The 19,323-nt window shown below is 44.7% G+C and overlaps 1 protein-coding gene across 3 annotated transcripts; it reads right to left on the reverse strand.

Annotated features, from left to right (window-relative positions):
• Positions 1-5,319: 5,319 nt before the first annotated feature.
• idh3b (isocitrate dehydrogenase (NAD(+)) 3 non-catalytic subunit beta) lies at positions 5,320-14,551 on the reverse strand. 3 transcript variants are annotated; one of them, XM_035521444.2, is made up of 11 exons: positions 14,442-14,551; positions 13,684-13,860; positions 13,014-13,134; positions 12,072-12,132; positions 11,638-11,770; positions 10,752-10,885; positions 10,380-10,482; positions 10,106-10,252; positions 9,687-9,781; positions 9,266-9,326; positions 5,320-5,709 (listed from the first exon to the last, which is right to left on the reverse strand). In XM_035521444.2, exons 1-11 carry the CDS (start codon positions 14,481-14,483, stop codon positions 5,632-5,634), a joined length of 1,152 nt encoding a protein of 383 aa, XP_035377337.2. In that variant the 5' UTR covers positions 14,484-14,551; the 3' UTR covers positions 5,320-5,631. The 3 variants fall into 3 exon arrangements, with proteins under 3 accessions (XP_035377337.2, XP_035377336.2, XP_081560621.1); XM_035521443.2 differs by lacking the exon at positions 5,320-5,709 and adding an exon at positions 6,853-8,383; XM_081704495.1 differs by lacking the exons at positions 5,320-5,709; positions 13,684-13,860 and adding an exon at positions 6,853-8,383 and having other exon boundaries at positions 14,442-14,520.
• Between the last annotated feature and the right edge of the window lie 4,772 nt (positions 14,552-19,323).

Genomic DNA, 19,323 nt, shown 5'->3' on the forward strand with positions numbered 1-19,323 from the left:
CAGCGGACTGCTGGCTCCTCGTCCACTTAGTTATACCTGGCTTCCTATGTATTGCGCAACACTCCCAGAGAGGGGCGGTACCTCTGAGTGGGCGGGGCGTAACGCCACACGGAGCCGTTTTACAACATGCGTTGATTTGGGCTTGTGTGTTTTAATATCATGTTTGTATGGATGACAGCTGCAACCTGGCAGGGCTTGAACCAGCAAACTTCTGACTACAAGTCAAGTACTTCACTGAGCTACCACTGCCCTAGTTGAGCATGCCTTGGTGGGTTTCTGCCGAGCACAGTGCTGGGCACTGAGATGCAACCTCTCACTAATGGTCCCCTCGGTTCTTCCTCTCACATGATGTTGGGTAAAATCCGGCGTTTCTGCACATGCCAGACGTAGGAAGTGTACGCGCGCTGCAGCCATCTCGTGGGGTGTTTCTCCTTTCGCTGCCAGGGCCAACCAGGGTCAAGCACAACTTTGTCAAAGTGGCCGTGTGGAAATCCTGGATTCCTCTTACTATGACTCTTCTAACCAGTCCTTTCAATCTTATTTCGATTCCTCAAATTCGTTTACAGCGGTTACTTATTATGTGTGTGCTGAAAAGGTGACTTAGTTTTGCTTTGACATATGTCCAACTCCTTTCAAAGGCTGTTATGCTTCTTTCTTTATTCGCGCTGTATATGAACCTTGGCTTGATATGTTTCTGGGGCTTCAGAAATACTGAAAATGATGTGAAACACCATCACATCAAAGATATTTTTGGATGTATAAACAGTCTAGGCCTATGCGTGGGGAGTTGGACTGTAAATCATTTGTCATTTCCTTTGCAGTGAAGTAACGTATGACGATTGAGTAGTGGCCAGAGATGTGTAATATTATTCTCTGTTAACAGGCACAGAAAGCTTTCCATGGGTTTTAAGGTTTTTAGCTTTTCGTAGATTTAATGGGTATAATTGAACATTTCCTCTGTGTCACGCTTCCTCTATTAATAAACATCTTGTGTCTCGGAAAAATTGGATTAAAAATTTTTTAAATTATTATTTACTTTCTATGCTGAATTCAAATCTGATTTTAGAATTTTTCTGTCATGTATTGTTTTTAAGTGATGGGGCAATTCAACATTTACCTTTAATTCATAAATAAGGCTGCTATTTCACTTAAAATGCTTGTGTGATCTGATTTCTCAATGTTTGGTTTTTGTTTGTTTCCTGCATTCTCTATGTATTCCAGTTTTGTTTCTTGTACTGACTCCCTGGTCTCTCGACTCTGGACCGTTATATGGATTCTGTTTGTGAATTTGCTCTTAATAAATCTCACTCTTCTCGGCGTTACATATGGAACACAGTCTTCTGTGTCCAGCAGTAGTCTGCCAACATAGAGGATCTTAAAAAGCTACAGATGCAGGTGTATTTGGTGGAAATATATATAGTTGCTATTTTTATCCATCAGTGTACACTCAGTCATAATGATGAAATGAAAATGTTTTCATTTTTGAAAATTAATCAAAACAGAAAGTGTTCAGATTCTTTATTTGTCAGATATACTTGTCAGAAGGCTCTTTAGTAATCACCACCCTTTGATGATTGACTTTGGTGATGACTGACTCAACTAGGTCTCGATCTGTCTGACTTTAACAGGGCATTAATCCTAATGTTATATGTTTCACGCAGCCAAAGATGATCCTCTCCGCCAGACTGTAATTACGTTCAAACGCTCAGTTCTGTGTTTTGTAGTTTTGCTTTGATTTTCTCAGGTTTGGTTCACTCACGGAGACTCCTGTTTCCTCACATTCTCGGTTCTGTCAGTTCAGATCAGTCAGCACAGACATAAACCACTTCTCCAACAGTATTTACAACATTGTGTCACTTAGTTGGTATAAGGAAACAACTGGTGTTTGTAGCATACAAGCAATCACAGAGCGCTTAGGAACCAAACGATCTGAATCAGCCTGTAGACATGAAAAGAACAAACTATAATAGAACTCTCACTCAAAAGAACTGGACGATGAGGAGCTAAATATTGATAATCACTTACTACTCATGTTTACTCCATTTAAATGAATTTAAAGCTTAAAGAGAGCGAGTCTTAGTCTGAGCCTTTGTCACACGAGATTAATATTCCTGTCTAATCATTTCTGTCTAGTCCAAATCACCCAATAAGGAAGAATGTCTCGTGTGAGTTTGTTAATACCAGGCAGTTAACAGCCACTATGGGAACCTGGATGCAGAAAGTTCCAGAACAAATGGCTTCACGTGCCCAGAACAACAGTTTCTTTCACTCTCCATTTACAGACATTCTGTTGTTGGGTTTACAAATCATGTTTTAATGATGTGAATGCGGATTATGTGGATTCATTGAATTGAAAGAGGCTCAAGGCTAAGTTTTCCTTTGGCACTAACTGTTAGATTAGATTTTTTTTCTCTTAACAAAAGAAAATAGGGTGCTATATTTAAAAGTCTCTAACTTTTTTATGATCTGACATATAGCTACAAAAATGGCACACGTCCAGCAAGCTGTTTCTGAACCGTCTATAATAAATTACTAGATGAATTAATGTGAATGTGGTTAAATAGAGTAACCATAAGAAAACTGAAAAACAACCTATGTTATAGGCTTAGCATGCACTGAAGGTAGCACAGGTTAGTAATATGAGGCACGTTATTCTGATCTAAATGAGAAATGCTTTAGGTAACTATACAGCTGTTTCACACATACAACATGCCTCAACATACAAGCTAGCAAGCCATCTGTCAAAAAAACTTTGTATCTTGACATCCAACATCCAGTAGGATAATTGATTTTGTGATACAGAGCTTATGATAAATGAAAAGGCAGAACATTGATATGGAAGCTGCAGCAACTCCCTACGTTGCCTGTAGGTGGCACCACTTATGATCCTACGCAATAGAAGTACTATTCTCAGTAAAAGCACCTATCCAGAGCAGTGCAGACGTTTTTGGTATGTGGTTGTCTCTGACGTAAATATGTAACTGCAAACAACTTGGGGAAGAATATTCTGGAAGGTCAGTTGCTCCTGCTCCGCCAAGGATGTAATCGTGCACTGTCGTCTTCATGCCTATATGTAATAAAAAAAATCTTGATCCGAAAACTTGATCTAGCGCACATCTAATGTCAGCAAGTAATATCAACATGACCACGGATGCAGTCAAGGGCTCTTTTATGCTGAAGATGTTGATGTCAGTTCATGAAGACAAATGACAGCGTGCTGCCAAATCCAGCACTAGCACTTTGCCTACTGAATTAACGTTTTAGTCTTTATACAGTAACTCACATCAGTGCAAGTATACCACCTTTTGTATTTTTTTCTAGTAATACTCAGTAATGCTACTTTTCTTAGTAATTGTCAAAGAACAGGAAACACTTTGGTCACTCTCCCAAGGGCCACACTCCTTATCAACACTTTATAACCACACCCCTTGTCAACACTTTATAGCCACACCCCTTATCAACACTTTACAGCCACACCCCTTATCAACACTTTACAGCCACACCCCTTATCAACACTTTATAACCACACCCCTTATCAACACTTTATAGCCACACCCCTTATCAACACTTTTTGCCACACCCATATCACTTTATAGCCACAACCCTTATCAACACTTTACAGCCACACCCTTATCAACACTTCATATCAGCTGATAAAACTTTTCTGCGGGTGTCCACCAGAGCTTCTGATCATCTCATTTAGTCAGGACAGGGTCACCAGGCCACAATGAGTTTAAACATCTCGCTCCGTGGCGTTTGCTGCAGTAATGGGCTTGTTTCCACTTCTCCACAGCACCCCTGGTCTTCATGCACTTTCTACTGAAGCCACTGAGGTAGCAGGTTGCTGTTGAGTGTGGTCAGGGTGGTACGGTTCTTACCACCAATTAATAGCTGGCACCTGTACTGCTTACTGCTGCTCAGCGGCACCGTAATGCAAGAAGAGGATCTGTTTGTTTCAAAATCGTCTTTGCGGTCTGAACAGCTCTTTGAACAGCATGCTTGCTTCCTTGGTGGCTAGCGGTTTTGTGTGAGAATTCAAGTTCTCGAGCCAGTTCTTTGATCTGTGCGCTTCTGAATTGAGGCCCGTGGTCGTTAACCACTTCTTTGGCGTATCGTATCGGGCAGAAGTAGCTTCCAATTGTGTCGCAACTTGAGCGCTAGATGCCACATGCAGCATTTCTAGATACCTAGAGTAATATGATACCACCAGATCGTTTTGCTCGTTGTGTGCACACAGGTCTGGTGTGGAAAGCAATGGTTCCTTGGATTGGAGCTGATTATCTGAGCTAATCCCTCTAGGCCATACAAGTATTTATCAAATCACTCACAGGTCCACATGCTTGCTAAGCACAGCTTCTCTATCTGGGCATATCAGCTTCACTCAGGGGTGTCAAAATGATGACCCCTCCGCCGGACCCCACGTCCATACTGGCTTGGATTTCAGCAGCTCGAACAGTGGTTGACCGACTGCAGCAAGATTAGGAATTTATTTTCCCAGAGAGAAATAATCCCAGTAAACCTTTGAGTTCTTGGATGTTCTCAGGGTTAAATAGATTGACATGACTCGCTAAAAATGTGGAATGCCATCACTTTTACTCGTTGTATTATACTTCGTGTATTCTAAACTCTGCTGCTGTTCCGAATTTTGAACCATGACTGTTTTAATGTGTTTGATTTATTACGGCTATCGATACACACGCACGTAAACACCCATCACCCTGTCACTGGATTTTCCCAGCAAATCTTCCCAGGCCAGACTCTCTCCTCCTTCCATTGCTCCGTCGCAACATTCTTCCACAACATCTCTTCCCAGGAAAATAGAGAAACAAACAGGAGCGCTCAACGCAGAGGAGTGAAAGATGAAACGGCAAGCTACTATGCCGCATACCCATAGCACTGTACCGTGCAATATCCTTCATGTCTCCAGTGGTGAGACTTCAAATTACAAGATAAAAGTTCGAGGCTATACAGAAATATAGCTGCTGGTTAACACCAGCTATGTTGCTTGTTTGTAAACACATTAAATATTATAAAATATTAGAATATTTATTCTACCTACATTTTTCGCTAAGTATTGTAGGAAATGGCCGCACTGTACTGCAGCGTGCAGTATATCGTGAAAATAGCTCCGGCAGCATACCGGGGAATTTTGGTCAGAGTAGTACGTTACCTGTGAAATAAATAGTCCTATATAAATACAGTGGGAGCATTTTTATTTGGTATTTTCCCTGATGTCTATGTAGTTTCAACTTTCAATAATAGGCTTAACAACAATAATAAAGCCACATATATAAAGCAATAATATTCAATGTACGAATATGAATTAAAGCATTCATATTTATTCATGTTCATAGTTACAATCAATATACAGAAAAACAGCCTAGTTCTTTAAATTCTTTACTATTTCACAATACCGTCCGATGTCTAGGGTATATAAGCAAGGAACAGAAGTGGTATGTGAGCAACGCTGGTGAATAGGTTACTCTAACCAGACAATGCTTGTTTCCAAGGAATGCACAGGTATATCAGTACCAACTGCTAAGTAAGATGATCGAGAAATGTTTGTCTTAAAAGTTTTCCGGAGAGCTGCATGAACCGGTCAGTGGTACCCCTGAAGAACCCGGAACAAGCTCAAGCAGAGAGGTTATTAATGACAGCTTGGGTGAATTCATCACTCGGCGCGTACCCTCCCAGGTCTGCTGTGCGCACCTGAGACACAAAGGAAACTTCTATTTACACACACAAGGAGACTATAGTTGGACAGGAGACAGTCTTCCCTTTTCACTTAAGCTTCCATGTCTGGCCTGCATATTACTCATGTCACCAGAAGCACAATGTGTAGAATTGGCGGGAGGTTATACTCCAAATTGCTAGGTTTAGGTACACCTCTTCAATCATATGCTACTTGTCATTTGCCTAGACATGTATTCTCCAGGGATTTGTTTCTCCAATACCAGGCCCATTTTGAACATTGCACCACGCAGAAACAAATCTGCGATGTGGACGGGTGCGCGCCGTTAATGCAGACAACCCTTCCCACCCGATCCCCAAAACGCTGAGTAGGCTCAAGATCCAAAATATTCAAATGGGGAAGGTCAGAGATCAGGCACCTGAAAAGATCCAGCACCCGAGCAGGCCACCGTGTCGGGTCCGACAACAACACTTACCAGAGGAGTCCATTATCATGCGTGAAGTATCCACCCAGGCATGGATCAACTGTAGCCATGACAGGATGAAGCTGGTGAACATCAATGTTCCAGGCACACAGTGCTGTTCATTGCTAGCAAAACACTGCCCTTCCACACCCTCCTACACTGCCCCGGCAGTCTTCTACTGCTGGGACCCCGTCGGAGTAAGGCTCTTCTGACTGTGCCATTTCCACGTCAGCCGTCATCACCAGAAGGTCAGTGAATGAGCGGTGGGGTGTTTGATTTCCTGACCAGCCTCAGTTAAACACATGAAATGGTCATCTGTTAAAGGATAAGAGGTAGAGGTAACAGCTGTGTTCCAGGTGACCAAGGTCACTCGTTTTGCTCGTTCCAATGCTCAGCTCAACACTGATGCTTAGAACTGCTGGTGTGCTCCATTTATATACCACCCCCCACAGTCACGCTGGAAATGTACCATTTGTGTGAGGGCCCACAGTGCATTCCTCTATCCAATGACACAATCTCAACTCGGCTTCAGCTCTCAAATAGGTGCATTAAATCAATTCATTCTTACATTTCGTATAATTTGTTTATATATATATATATATATATATATATATATATATATATATATATATATATATATATATATATATATATATATATATAAATATATAAACTAAAAAGAAAAAAAGACCCAAGCTCATTCTGCTTGCATTTTATTATCTGACGGACATCGTGAGAGTCAGTAAAGAACAGGTGTTTACATGAGTAATGACACAATCCCAACCAGGAAGCGTAAAACGCTGCAGACTTGTGTGCATGTAGCTGGCGGTGGTATTATTTAAGGACCTTTGTTGGTGTGGCACGAAGCACTGAGCCGCACACCATAGTGACACCCCACCAGAGCCTCGCTCAAGTCAAGCCACAGGCTTCTTCATTTAAGCTCCCACCCCACCAACTCCCAACCTTGTTACAGCGTAAACTGGTGGTCAGAAATGACTGGACATGACGCAGGGGAGGTGACGCTCGGTGGAAAGGAGCTCCTTACTTAAAGCCCTTTACCCACGATGCAGATCGCATTAGGACTAGATTCCATTATGATCCTTTGGCAAAAAAAAAAGTAAAAATCAAAACTTTTCAAAAAAAAGCTTCAATAGTTTTATAAACAAACCTATAAACCTGATATGTCCCAAGAATCCTCAGGCCCTCAAATGGAGATCAAATACAGCAGGGACAGAGTGCACAAATCGAACACTTATTTCAGGTATGCAAAGTCCGAGCAGCACGGACCGGCGAGCCACTCGTGAGCTGAACAGCGATTGTTCTGTGGCTCTGGGGTTCCAGGGAGGATGATGAAGAGTTTCAGATGGAGCAGTCAAAGGAGAATCTGACCACCGGACCATGAGAGTGCCTCCAACTGAACCGTGAGCTGACAGCATGCATGGAAAATGCACAAGAGAAATGATACCCCAATGATAAACTGCCCCAGTATTCTCCACTAGACAGAAGCAGCCATCCTTAGAAAGTTCTAGAATGAAGGGCTTTCCAGAATGAACTGATGTGAAGGAGGCAGGACATTATAAACCTTTCCACCAATCACTAAACAAGCCCATAATCTCCACCCTGCACTCTAGGGCTTCAGGGATTTGCAAGTGCATGTCAAGAGCATGGGACAAGGCACAGGCTTGTGGAAAGACCATATTTGTTTTTTGCTTGATTTTCTATTTTTCAATATCAACGAGTTAAAAAGGAGGACATAACAGAAGAAATTTAAAATAGCAGCTAAAAAAACAAACAAACAAACAAAAAAAGCACTGTACCAGACAAACGATAAAACCAGACAAAAAGGCCTAATTTGCCAGATACCTGGGCAACTGCCGGTACAGCAGAAACTAGGGGGGGTGGCCGGGGGGAGTGGCCAGGGGGAGTGGCCGGGGGGGTGGCCGGGGGGAGTGGCCAGGGGGAGTGTCCAGGGGGAGTGTCCAGGGGGAGTGTCCAGGGGGGAGTGTCCAGGGGGAGTGTCCAGGGGGAGTGTCCAGGGGGAGTGTCCAGGGGGGGTGGCCGGGGGAATGGCCAGGGGGGGAATGCTGGTGTGAGATCTGGGCTACACCTGGGGGTGGTCACACAGAGCTCAGAGATCCTCAAATCACGGGCCGGAGGCGCAGATTGGCAACAACGGCACGGACAAAGTCACCAGTAGTGCAGTAACCGCCAAGATCTCGCGTCCGCACCTGAGAGATACACACGCACGCGCACACACGCGCGCACACACACGCGCGCACACACGCGCGCGCACACACGCGCACACACACACGCGCACACACACACGCGCACACACACACGCGCACACACACACGCGCACACACACACGCGCACACACACACGCGCACACACACACGCGCACACACACACGCGCACACACACACGCGCACACACACACGCGCACACACACACGCGCACACACACACACACACACACACACACACACACACACGGTGAGAGGAGAGGAACAACTGAAGTGTCCAAAACGCTGAAATGACGAGCAGCGGTAAGGGCTTTCCGTCACCAGGATTACAGAGCGAGAGATTCATCAGACGGCAAACACGTGTGGCAGTCATTAGGAGTCAGTAAAGCCGTCAGGTGTATACCCAGTTACTTCTGTGGTTTACGCTACAGACACACACACGTTCCCGTTAGGCGAAGCAGAGCAGGTCACTCTCATGAAGCTGGCCAACACGTTTAGCCGCGGCCGTGAGACAAACTCGATCGGACCGTTTCTGGGTGAACGAGTGAAGAAAAAGTTGGGCTGGAGAATGTGTGAGGCAGAGGGAGATTTGCAGACGTGGTGCAGATGAGGACCACGTGTGTTAGCAGGATAAGCAGGGTTAGCTAACATTTCAGAGAAACCTTCAGTATGCTTCACCATGCAAAAACTCCCCATTACACACACACACACACAGTTCATAACTCCACTGCCCCATTTTACAATCTCTCCACACATACACACACAAAATCAATTATAGGTGTCCTCCACAGTCACGTATAGGTGCACCGATACAACCTAAACATGCCCAGACCCACAATCCCCCACAATCCCCCACAGGCAGTCTTACCTTGCCCTGTTTAATGACCCTTTTGACAGCTTCAGACACCATATTGGAATGATACTCCAGACTGAAACACAGAGAATAAAACACAAGGGAGCGTTTCACTAAATGAACACCGTTCCATTTCATTAACCATTTATGGCCCGATATTAGCAACTGTAATATGCCAAACCATTAAAGCTTCACAAAGGGCCCAGCCCACAAAATCATACTACATGGCAAACGCAGGAGAGTTTATAGCCAGCAGGTGGCCCACCTTTACGCAGGGCCTCAACAGACACACTGCTGCTGTGCTGAATACAGGGGGCTTGCCATGGTGATGTAGGGGAGCAGCGCTTACGCAGGCGGTACAGCGGAATGTGGGCGTGGCCAGGGTGGTGGCTGGATGGAGGGAGACGGTGGCGTGTGTGGGTGGTGCTAAACTCACTTAAGATGTCTGAGCATGTTGGCAGCAGTGAGGAGCATGGCGGTGGGGTTGGCTATGTTCCTGCCCACGGCCTGGGCGAAGGGGTGGCGTGCCCCCTGGTGGAGAGAGGGGGAAGGCGTACGAAACAGAGGCGAGGGAGGGAGAGAGAGAGAGAGAGAGAGAGAAAGAAAAAGAGAGGTAATATTACTACTAGACTGACCAAAGGTGCAAGACATGTTTTATTACCCTTAAAAAAGAGGAGGCCAGGATGCTCATATTTCAGATTGGTTATGCTTGCGCGAGGGTATTCAAGACAGGACTGCAAATCCAACTCCAGTCCAAAATCTATCCAGTGTGGTGTGTGTGTGTTATAGATATATACAATATAAGTAAGTTTTTAAATATATGTTGTTTTTTTTATATATATTGTCACAACTGACCGTCTCAAACACTGCGTACTCAGCACTGTAGCTCTCGCCCGGAACTACCCCGGCTCCGCCCACTAAGCCCGCTGCCAGGTTATCGATGATGTTGCCATAGAGATTGGGCATCACCAGGACGTCGAACTGGTATGGGTTCTGAACCAGCTGAACACACAAGCAAAGACTATCAGGTCAATGCACCGTATGGAAAAAAATATTACATTTTAAATGATTAAAATGTTAATAGACACACACACACACACACACACACACACACACACACACACACTACCTGCATGCAGCAGTTGTCGATGATGATGTTCTCGTATTTGATCTTGGGGTAAAGCTCAGCAACCTCAGCACAGCTCTGCAGGAAGAGTCCATCCCCCAGCTTCCTGGTGACATCAGAAGAAGACCACCAAGCATTAGGGCAGCAGTGGACTCCACACCTCCAATAACAACCCAAATCTAAGACCCTCCTACTGTCCTTCTGATCCCTCTTGGCTAAAACCTTAGCCGGTTTTCTGTTTCCACATTAGAATGTAAAAGTGTTTTCACTTCTGTTCTGAAAACCTTTATGAGTCTGAGACAGTGAGCTGAAGAAACAAACAGCTACATCAGCACACCCGACGTGACCTTTAACCTCGGCATGCGGGTCACTCACATGATATTGGCCTTATGCACCGCCGTGACCTTGCCCCGACCTTTCTTAGTGGCGTAGTCGAAGGCGAACTTAGCGATGCGGCGGGATTTCTCCCTGGTGATGATCTTCAGACACTCCACAACACCCGACACACTCTACATACACAGACAGAGCAAACACAAGCAAACAGTAGTTGCTTTCATCATTATTTTATAAAAGGGAGAACAACTCAAAGGCACTGCGATCCCTAAACCTGCCCTGACCCCCCCCCCCGTCACTGGTTTCCATGGAGACAGCCCAGCCCTTCTGTAAATTTCTCTTGAGAAGCACACCTGCTAAATGCTGTAAACGCTTTACATATAAAACTAAATAACCCATAATCCTTTACTTCTGATACACTGTGACACTTTTCTTTCATCTAAAACAAGCCCAAGTAACAACCAGATCCAGAGGAACCTCCTCTCACGTCATCAGCTGGCGTGAGCTTCTTCCTGATAATCTGAGAGAAAAGCAAGCCTGTCCAACCTTTACCGGCGTTCTCTGGTTAATACTGCATCAGGATAAAGTATTAAATACTCTGCTTTAAGAGCATCAAAGACATTCAAAGAAAAAGCAGCAGGTGAGGTTCAGCCAGTCCTTTAGCCAACACTTATCCCACACCGACTGATCGCATGCACCCAAACAAATCCTGTCCCAGTCCAACAAGTCCTGTAAGCAACGCATGCTCTCTCCAGCCCTTCCGCTCCTGAAGCGCACAGCGCACGCTGCTCCAGCTATGCTGCAATATGGCCACGGCCCCCGACTACGCCCTCAGACCTTGTTTTGGAGCTGTCACTATACAGAAACCAAGAACTGCAAGGCACTGTTATGTAGGACACAGTAGCACAGTTCTGCTCGGGGCAGATACCTCGTGCTCCAGGGAGCTGTACTCCCCTTCCGTCTGCTCCCGGATGATCACCAGGTCCAGGTTATTGTGACGTGTGCTGTAGCCCGGCAGGCTGTTCACGTGGACCACGTTAGCGAACAGGTCCAGCTTCCGCCTGCACATGTGCAAAAAAAAAAAAAAACATAAACCAGGCAACTAAACACTATAATATATTAAAATATCAAAATTAATGATCATACTTATGTTGTTTTAGAAATGTTTCCTAAAATTTTCATTCAATCTCTTAAAGAATAAGAAAAAAATGTACATCAAAAACATGGAAGGATCTCTCACGAGGTGAATGGATTAGACTAAACACCGTAAGACATACAAGCCCCCTTTAACATTTCACATCAACATCCTGCACCCCCGTCCTGCCCCGTCCCAGTGTGTGATGTGTTGTGTGGGACCAGGACCTGAGCCTCATTTCATAGGAAGCCAGCTCTCCTTTGTACTCCATGGGTGCGTGGATCTTCCCTGCAGCCAGAACACACACACACACACACACACACATTAACCCGCTGAAGGGTATTACCATCACCATCTATCACTATCCATCACAACTATCACCATCATCACCATCCCTATTCATCAGCCTTCTGACTGCTACATACACTCATGATCAGTGGCTCAAGGTGCTTCATGTTCTCTCAGACAAAGGTCACATTTAAAGGCAGGAAGTACAACCCCAACCCTGGTGGGGGAAGTAAAATCTGGATGGCCACTGACATCCAGGAGTGGAGTTGCGGTGGCCCTGCCTAGAGGATACCTACACAGCAAAAGGGACCAGGCACATTAAACTAAGTGGCCCATGAGAAGATTGGTCCTCTACCACAGTAGTATTCAACTCCAGATAGCAAACCCAAATAAAATAAAAGTCCTGGATTTTGTGATCACCAGTGCGTAACTGGATAGCTAACTGCCAGGCAACCTCCTCACCACACACCTGACTCCTGGGTAACGGGAGGGTGGAACAATCTGGAAGCCCTGCAGACCGAATAGCTCTGCTTTGGTAGTACCCTCAGACCACCACTGTTTCCTTACCCACCAGAGATGACAAAATCCAGGTTTGGATTCAAAGGTCAGAGCTGAACACCTCTGACACACAAAGTCACATTCATGTGGAAAAATCCCACACCAAAATGCCACAGATGGAGGAGATGGAGGTGGAGGAGCCTGGGATGCAGTTCATCTATATAACAACTCGTTTCTGCGTCTGGTCCACGTAAATGCGAAGGGGAGCACCAGAACACTTACACACAGCACCCTGGGAAATTCAGTGTATGCCCAGGACCATCGCGAGTCTACTTCTACTGGCGCGCCCCCTGCTGGCAACATGTGCGCAACGGCACCTTTACCTTTGATGGCGACCCTGTTGTTCTTCATGGAGGTGAGCACCTGCTCCAGCTTCTCTTCGCTGGCCATGTTCTGCACCTCGCTCACATGGAACTCCTCAAACTCAACAGGAACGTCCCCCGCCTGCAAGGGCCACCACACAACGTGTTAGTGACACATGGGGGTAAACAAGACATAGAACACAAACATAGAACCGAATAACCGCACTAAAGGCATCTTCGCCTTAACAGCACAACGCTACAATCCTCTTACCTAAAGGCCAACAGATCTGTTAGTAGATATTGTATGATCTTTCCCAGGAGAGCAGGCTACTGTAAAGCTCTTCCCCGTTACCATGGTCACGTCCGGCGTGAATTAGTGAGCGTCACAGAGAACCTGAGACATCCCACACCAGTCCTGGGGTAAAACGGACTTAAGAGCGCAAGATGGCCGAGTAACGTACAGAGTGACGACTGACCCGGAATGACCCGGACACCGTCCCTCCTCCAACTACCGATCGAATCTGTCCATTTCATTTTCGAAGGGTTAAAGCCGTCAGCCGGAGACCACCCGCTCCTGCATTTATAGCTCCCAGTGTCACACTGTAGCACTGACCACTCGTATACAAACCACTCCACACAGGAGCACTGAGCGGGTGAACCCTGCCGCGTAAAGGACGTCTCGGCCGTCTACCTTGAAGACCTCTTTGACCGCCGTCATGAGTTCAGGACCGACTCCGTCACCCGGCACCATGGTAACCTTGAAGGTGCTGTCGGCGCGCGCCGGCGGAGACTCTGAAGCGCCGTGGTTCGCCGTCAGGCCCAGTGCGCGCGCGCACGGCGGCGGCGGCGGCCTCGCGCCACTCCAGCCCTGCGTGCGCCAAGCGGACAGCGTCATCGCAACGTCACAGACGTTAACAACGGTTTAGATGTCGTCCCTAAATCACGAAATGTCTGAATTGCAACATGTTTAGCGTTATCATACTACGCGAGCTAAAATTAAATAAAAAAAAAAAAACAAACAGAAAGAGAACAAACGATCAATTATTCGCTTTCCGCTCTCGGAAGTGACAAAGAATGACTCTCAACACCTTGACAAACGTTTCGCAGATATGCTAACTTAGCTAGATAACTATCCTAGGGTTAGCGTTACAATACGCTAGCTCGCCATACCACACCTCAAATGATATTGTTTTTAGTTCATCCCCGTTATCTTCCAGGATAAAAAACATGTAAATATATTTTACCCATTTTTGTGTTTAGTGCTATAACGTTAGCTACATAGCATTAGCTAACTAGGTTAACGCTAGATTACCTAACTGGATAGAGGTGACACATAGCAAAGGCAGTTAAGATGGAGACCGACAGTACTATGTTTTAATTGTATCGAGTTCCACATACTTGATAAATTGATAACGTGATTTAACAATTTTAATGTGTCATTTTACTCACCTTGGTCAATGTTACTAGTCTACCCCGCAAGGCGCCAGCCATCACGCAAAAATGTAAAAGTCTGCGCCTGCGCAGAAAGGCCCGCACGAATCATCCGAGGTGTGTGTGTGGAAACCACAGCCTCTTCTCTCTCTCTCTCTCTCTCTCTCTCTCTCTCTCTCTCTCTCTCTCTCTCTCTCTCTCTCTCTCTCTCTCTCTCTCTCTCTCGGAGGAGATGGAACCTAAAGGACTGGTCACTATGAGCCAGTTTCTAACACTGGCCTCTCAACAAACGACTTTTGAAACGATGTAATGGTCACAGACAAATTTCTACTGTCGGAATAAAATCATGACACTTTTGCTTGAGTCCTGGAACTATGTGGCAAAAAAAACAAAGAACTTGCTCAGAAAATGTTCTTTTTTCTGTTACAAATATTGTAAAAGCCACATCTCAAAAAGAGATTGCAAAATATGTTTAGCCGCATAAATGCTTTGTAATAAACGGTACATTTGCATGGAGTGGCCCAGTTTCTGCCTAATGAAATGCCTACAGGCATGCAGGCTAGATGTCTCCAGTGGCAGATACATACACATGGAACACCTCATTATTGGGTGGGTTAAATGTCTGTGGCCTCTGATTAGAAAGGTACACATGAAAATATTGGAAAATCTTAAACTCCACACTAGGCTCAGTAAGCAGGGCTTTGAAAGAAATACAACAGGCCAAGATGTAAATGGAAGCAAGTAGGTTCATGTGTTTATTCAGAACACTGAAGCAGAAAAAATAAAATAAATACAAATAAATTAAAGTGTGGGCACAGTTCTCACAGATCAAAGTTGACTGCTGCATCTATCTATCTATCTATCTATCTATCTATCTATCTATCTATCTATCTATCTATCTATCTATCTATCTATCTATCTATCTATCTATATCTATCTATCTATCTATCTATCTATCTATCTATCTATCTATCTATCTATCTATCTATCTATCTATCTATCTATCTATCTAAAATATATCTATTATTTATTACAATCATTATTATTCTGAGTTTGATGGAGAGAAGAGTCAGTACACTTCCTCCTTTGCTATAACTCATATTCCTGAATTCCAGGAGACATCTGGGAATTGCTGGCTTTGTTATAGAAAGTGTAAAGGAGGAAAAGGTGTCTTGTATGGAGCCTGAGTGTTAAAGTTGGAGATTAGTAATCAAACAACTGTTGTCAGTAAAGGAACTCTGGTGAGGGAGATGAGTTAGGTGCCCTGTACAGGGTGCCCGTGGGTCCTTAAAAAGTCTTAATTTGTCTGAAATTACATTTTACAAATTTGAGGCATTAATAAGTCTTCAGTTGTCTTAAATGTGAAATTGCATCGTCTTACATTTTATGCTTCAGACATGTTTTTGCTGTAGGCCCATTCGAATGTCGCAAATGAAATTCCTGACTAACACAGGTAGTCTCAGTCACCTAGTCACCGATTGTAAATCTGAAAAGTGCCTAGTGAAGATGACAAGCTCCATTTTGATATAACTTGTTAAAAGTGTGTAACTTTATGCAACTTTGTTTTCATGTGACGTCTGGGGGGATTGTGAATTCTCACTGTTGTAATGCACCCTCAGAAGACAGCTAGGAAACAGTCATCAATACACCATCAGAGGAGAAATTAACTCAATCAACTGAGGTAGCTAAGGCATTTTAAAACAGTTTATTACCATGAACTATTACCATAGGAGAATCTGTGTGTGTGTGTGTGTGTGTGTGTGTGTTGAGGAGTGGAGTTCATAGGAGAATCTGTGTTTGTGTTTGTGTGTTTGTGTATTGGGGAGTGGGATTAATAGGAAAATCTGTGTGTGTATGTGTTGAGGAGTGGGGTTCATAGGAGAATCTGTGTTTGTGTTTGTGTGTTTGTGTATTGGGGAGTGGGATTAATAGGAAAATCTGTGTGTGTGTGTGTTGAGGAGTGGAGTTCATAGGAGAATCTGTGTTTGTGTTTGTGTGTTTGTGTATTGGGGAGTGGGATTAATAGGAAAATCTGTGTGTGTGTGTGTTGAGGAGTGGGGTTCATAGGAGAATCTGTGTTTGTGTTTGTGTGTTTGTGTATTGGGGAGTGGGATTAATAGGAAAATCTGTGTGTGTGTGTGTTGAGGAGTGGAGTTCATAGGAGAATCTGTGTTTGTGTTTGTGTGTTTGTGTATTGGGGAGTGGGATTAATAGGAGAATCTGTGTGTGTGTGTGTTGAGGAGTGGGGTTCATAGGAGAATCTGTGTTTGTGTTTGTGTGTTTGTGTATTGGGGAGTGGGATTAATAGGAAAATCTGTGTGTGTATGTGTTGAGGAGTGGGGTTCATAGGAGAATCTGTGTTTGTGTGTGTATATGTGTTGGGGAGTGGGGTTCATAGGAGAATCTGTGTAAGTGTGTGTGTGTGTTGGGGAGTCGGGTTCATAGGAGAATCTGTGTGTGTGTGTGTGTATGTGTCGGGGAATGGGGTTCATTGGAGAATCTGTGTGTTTGTTGGGGAGTGGAGTTCATAGAAGAATCTGTGTGTGTGTGTGTGTGTGTGTGTGTGTGTGTGTGTGTATGTGTTGGGGAGTGGGGTTCATAGGAGAATCTGTGTGTGTGTGTGTGTGTGAGTAAGTGTTGGGGAGTGGGGTTCATAGGAGAATCTGTGTGTTTGTGTGTTGGGGAGTGGAGTTCATAGAAGAATCTGTGTGTGTGTGTGTGTGTGTGTGTGTGTGTGTGTGTATGTGTTGGGGAGTGGAGTTCATAGAAGAATCTGTGTGTGTGTGTGTGTGTGTGTGTGTGTGTGTGTGTATGTGTTGGGGAGTGGGGTTCATAGGAGAATCTGTGTGTGTGTGTGTGTGTGTGTGTGTTGAGGAGTGGAGTTCATAGGAGAATCTGTGTTTGTGTTTGTGTGTTTGTGTATTGGGGAGTGGGATTAATAGGAAAATCTGTGTGTGTGTGTGTTGAGGAGTGGAGTTCATAGGAGAATCTGTGTTTGTGTTTGTGTGTTTGTGTATTGGGGAGTGGGATTAATAGGAAAATCTGTGTGTGTATGTGTTGAGGAGTGGGGTTCATAGGAGAATCTGTGTTTGTGTTTGTGTGTTTGTGTATTGGGGAGTGGGATTAATAGGAAAATCTGTGTGTGTGTGTGTGTTGAGGAGTGGAGTTCATAGGAGAATCTGTGTTTGTGTTTGTGTGTTTGTGTATTGGGGAGTGGGATTAATAGGAAAATCTGTGTGTGTGTGTGTTGAGGAGTGGGGTTCATAGGAGAATCTGTGTTTGTGTTTGTGTGTTTGTGTATTGGGGAGTGGGATTAATAGGAAAATCTGTGTGTGTATGTGTTGAGGAGTGGGGTTCATAGGAGAATCTGTGTTTGTGTGTGTATATGTGTTGGGGAGTGGGGTTCATAGGAGAATCTGTGTAAGTGTGTGTGTGTGTTGGGGAGTCGGGTTCATAGGAGAATCTGTGTGTGTGTGTGTGTGTATGTGTCGGGGAATGGGGTTCATTGGAGAATCTGTGTGTTTGTTGGGGAGTGGAGTTCATAGAAGAATCTGTGTGTGTGTGTGTGTGTGTGTGTGTGTGTGTGTATGTGTTGGGGAGTGGGGTTCATAGGAGAATCTGTGTGTGTGTGTGTGTGTGAGTAAGTGTTGGGGAGTGGGGTTCATAGGAGAATCTGTGTGTTTGTGTGTTGGGAGTGGGGTTCATAGGAGAATTTGTGTTTGTGTGTGTGTGTTGGGGAGTGGGGTTCATAGGAGAATCTGTATGTGTGTTGGGGATGGGGTTCATAGGAGAATCTGTGTGTGTGTGTGTTGGGGAGTGGCGTTCAGAGGATAATCTGTGTTTGTGTGTGTATGTGTTGGGGAGTGGGGTTCATAGGAGAATCTGTGAGTGTGTGTGTCTGTGTGTGTTTGGGAGTGGGGTTCATAGGAGAATCTGTGTGTGTGTGTGTTTGTTCGGGAGTGGGGTTCATAGGAGAATCTGTGTGTGTGTGTTGGGGAGTGGGGTTCATAGGAGAATCTGTGTGTGTGTGTGTGTGTGTGTGTGTGTGTGTGTGTGTGTGTGTGTGTGTGATATTTCCATAGGAGAATCTGTGTAGGCAGAAAGGCCTGCTGCCTAACTCTGATGTTCAGACCTTTCAGGTCTCGGTAACAAGCCACCTGCGGGCACAGTATGATCGCATCCTGGAGCCTCTCAGCAGGGTAAACACACACACACACACACAAAAGTCATTGGAGAATATCTTTGACTTTACCAGTTATTCCTGCCACTACATTTAATAATAGACATATTAAACATTAATAAAAACTCCCGGGGCATCTCAGTATGCTGCAGGTTTTTGTACATGTTTACATATGATCCCTGTTATAAACTTGTAGCTCTCTGAAGGACAATCTTGCACTGGATTGTTTAGATAAAAGCACCACTGTAGCACCTCATTTGATCTCAAGTACACAAGTTGTTTGCAAAACATGGGGGTGATTTTTCATATAGTTATTATTAATATTAGATTGGCTAATGTTATTGGTTTGAAATTGTTGTATACTGCTGTAATTGTGTGTGATAGATGTTAGAATATTAGAAACCGGCTCTGAGTGACCCGTCCTTCAGGTTCCATCTCCTCCGACTTCCCCTCTGCCCTTCGTCTTCTGTAGCCGGATCAATCCGTGGAAATCAAGAGACTTTGACACCAAGGTAGTGAATCGAGAGAGTTCCTCTTTACTGAGGAAAGGGAAAACTATGCAAGAAGAGGGAGTAGACGACCTCGGTCGATTTTGCAAGGTGGAAGTTGAGGTCAGTTTGGGTGAGACAGACCTGAAACTACCCACTTTAAAGACGAATTATGCTTTCAGTAAACAACTTCAAGGTGTCACATCCCACTGAACAGGAACACGGGTTGCTT

Source organism: Electrophorus electricus, chromosome 21 (assembly GCF_041902795.1).
Source record: "Electrophorus electricus isolate QZ-2024a chromosome 21, ASM4190279v1, whole genome shotgun sequence".
NCBI classification, from domain to species: Eukaryota; Metazoa; Chordata; class Actinopteri; order Gymnotiformes; family Gymnotidae; genus Electrophorus; species Electrophorus electricus.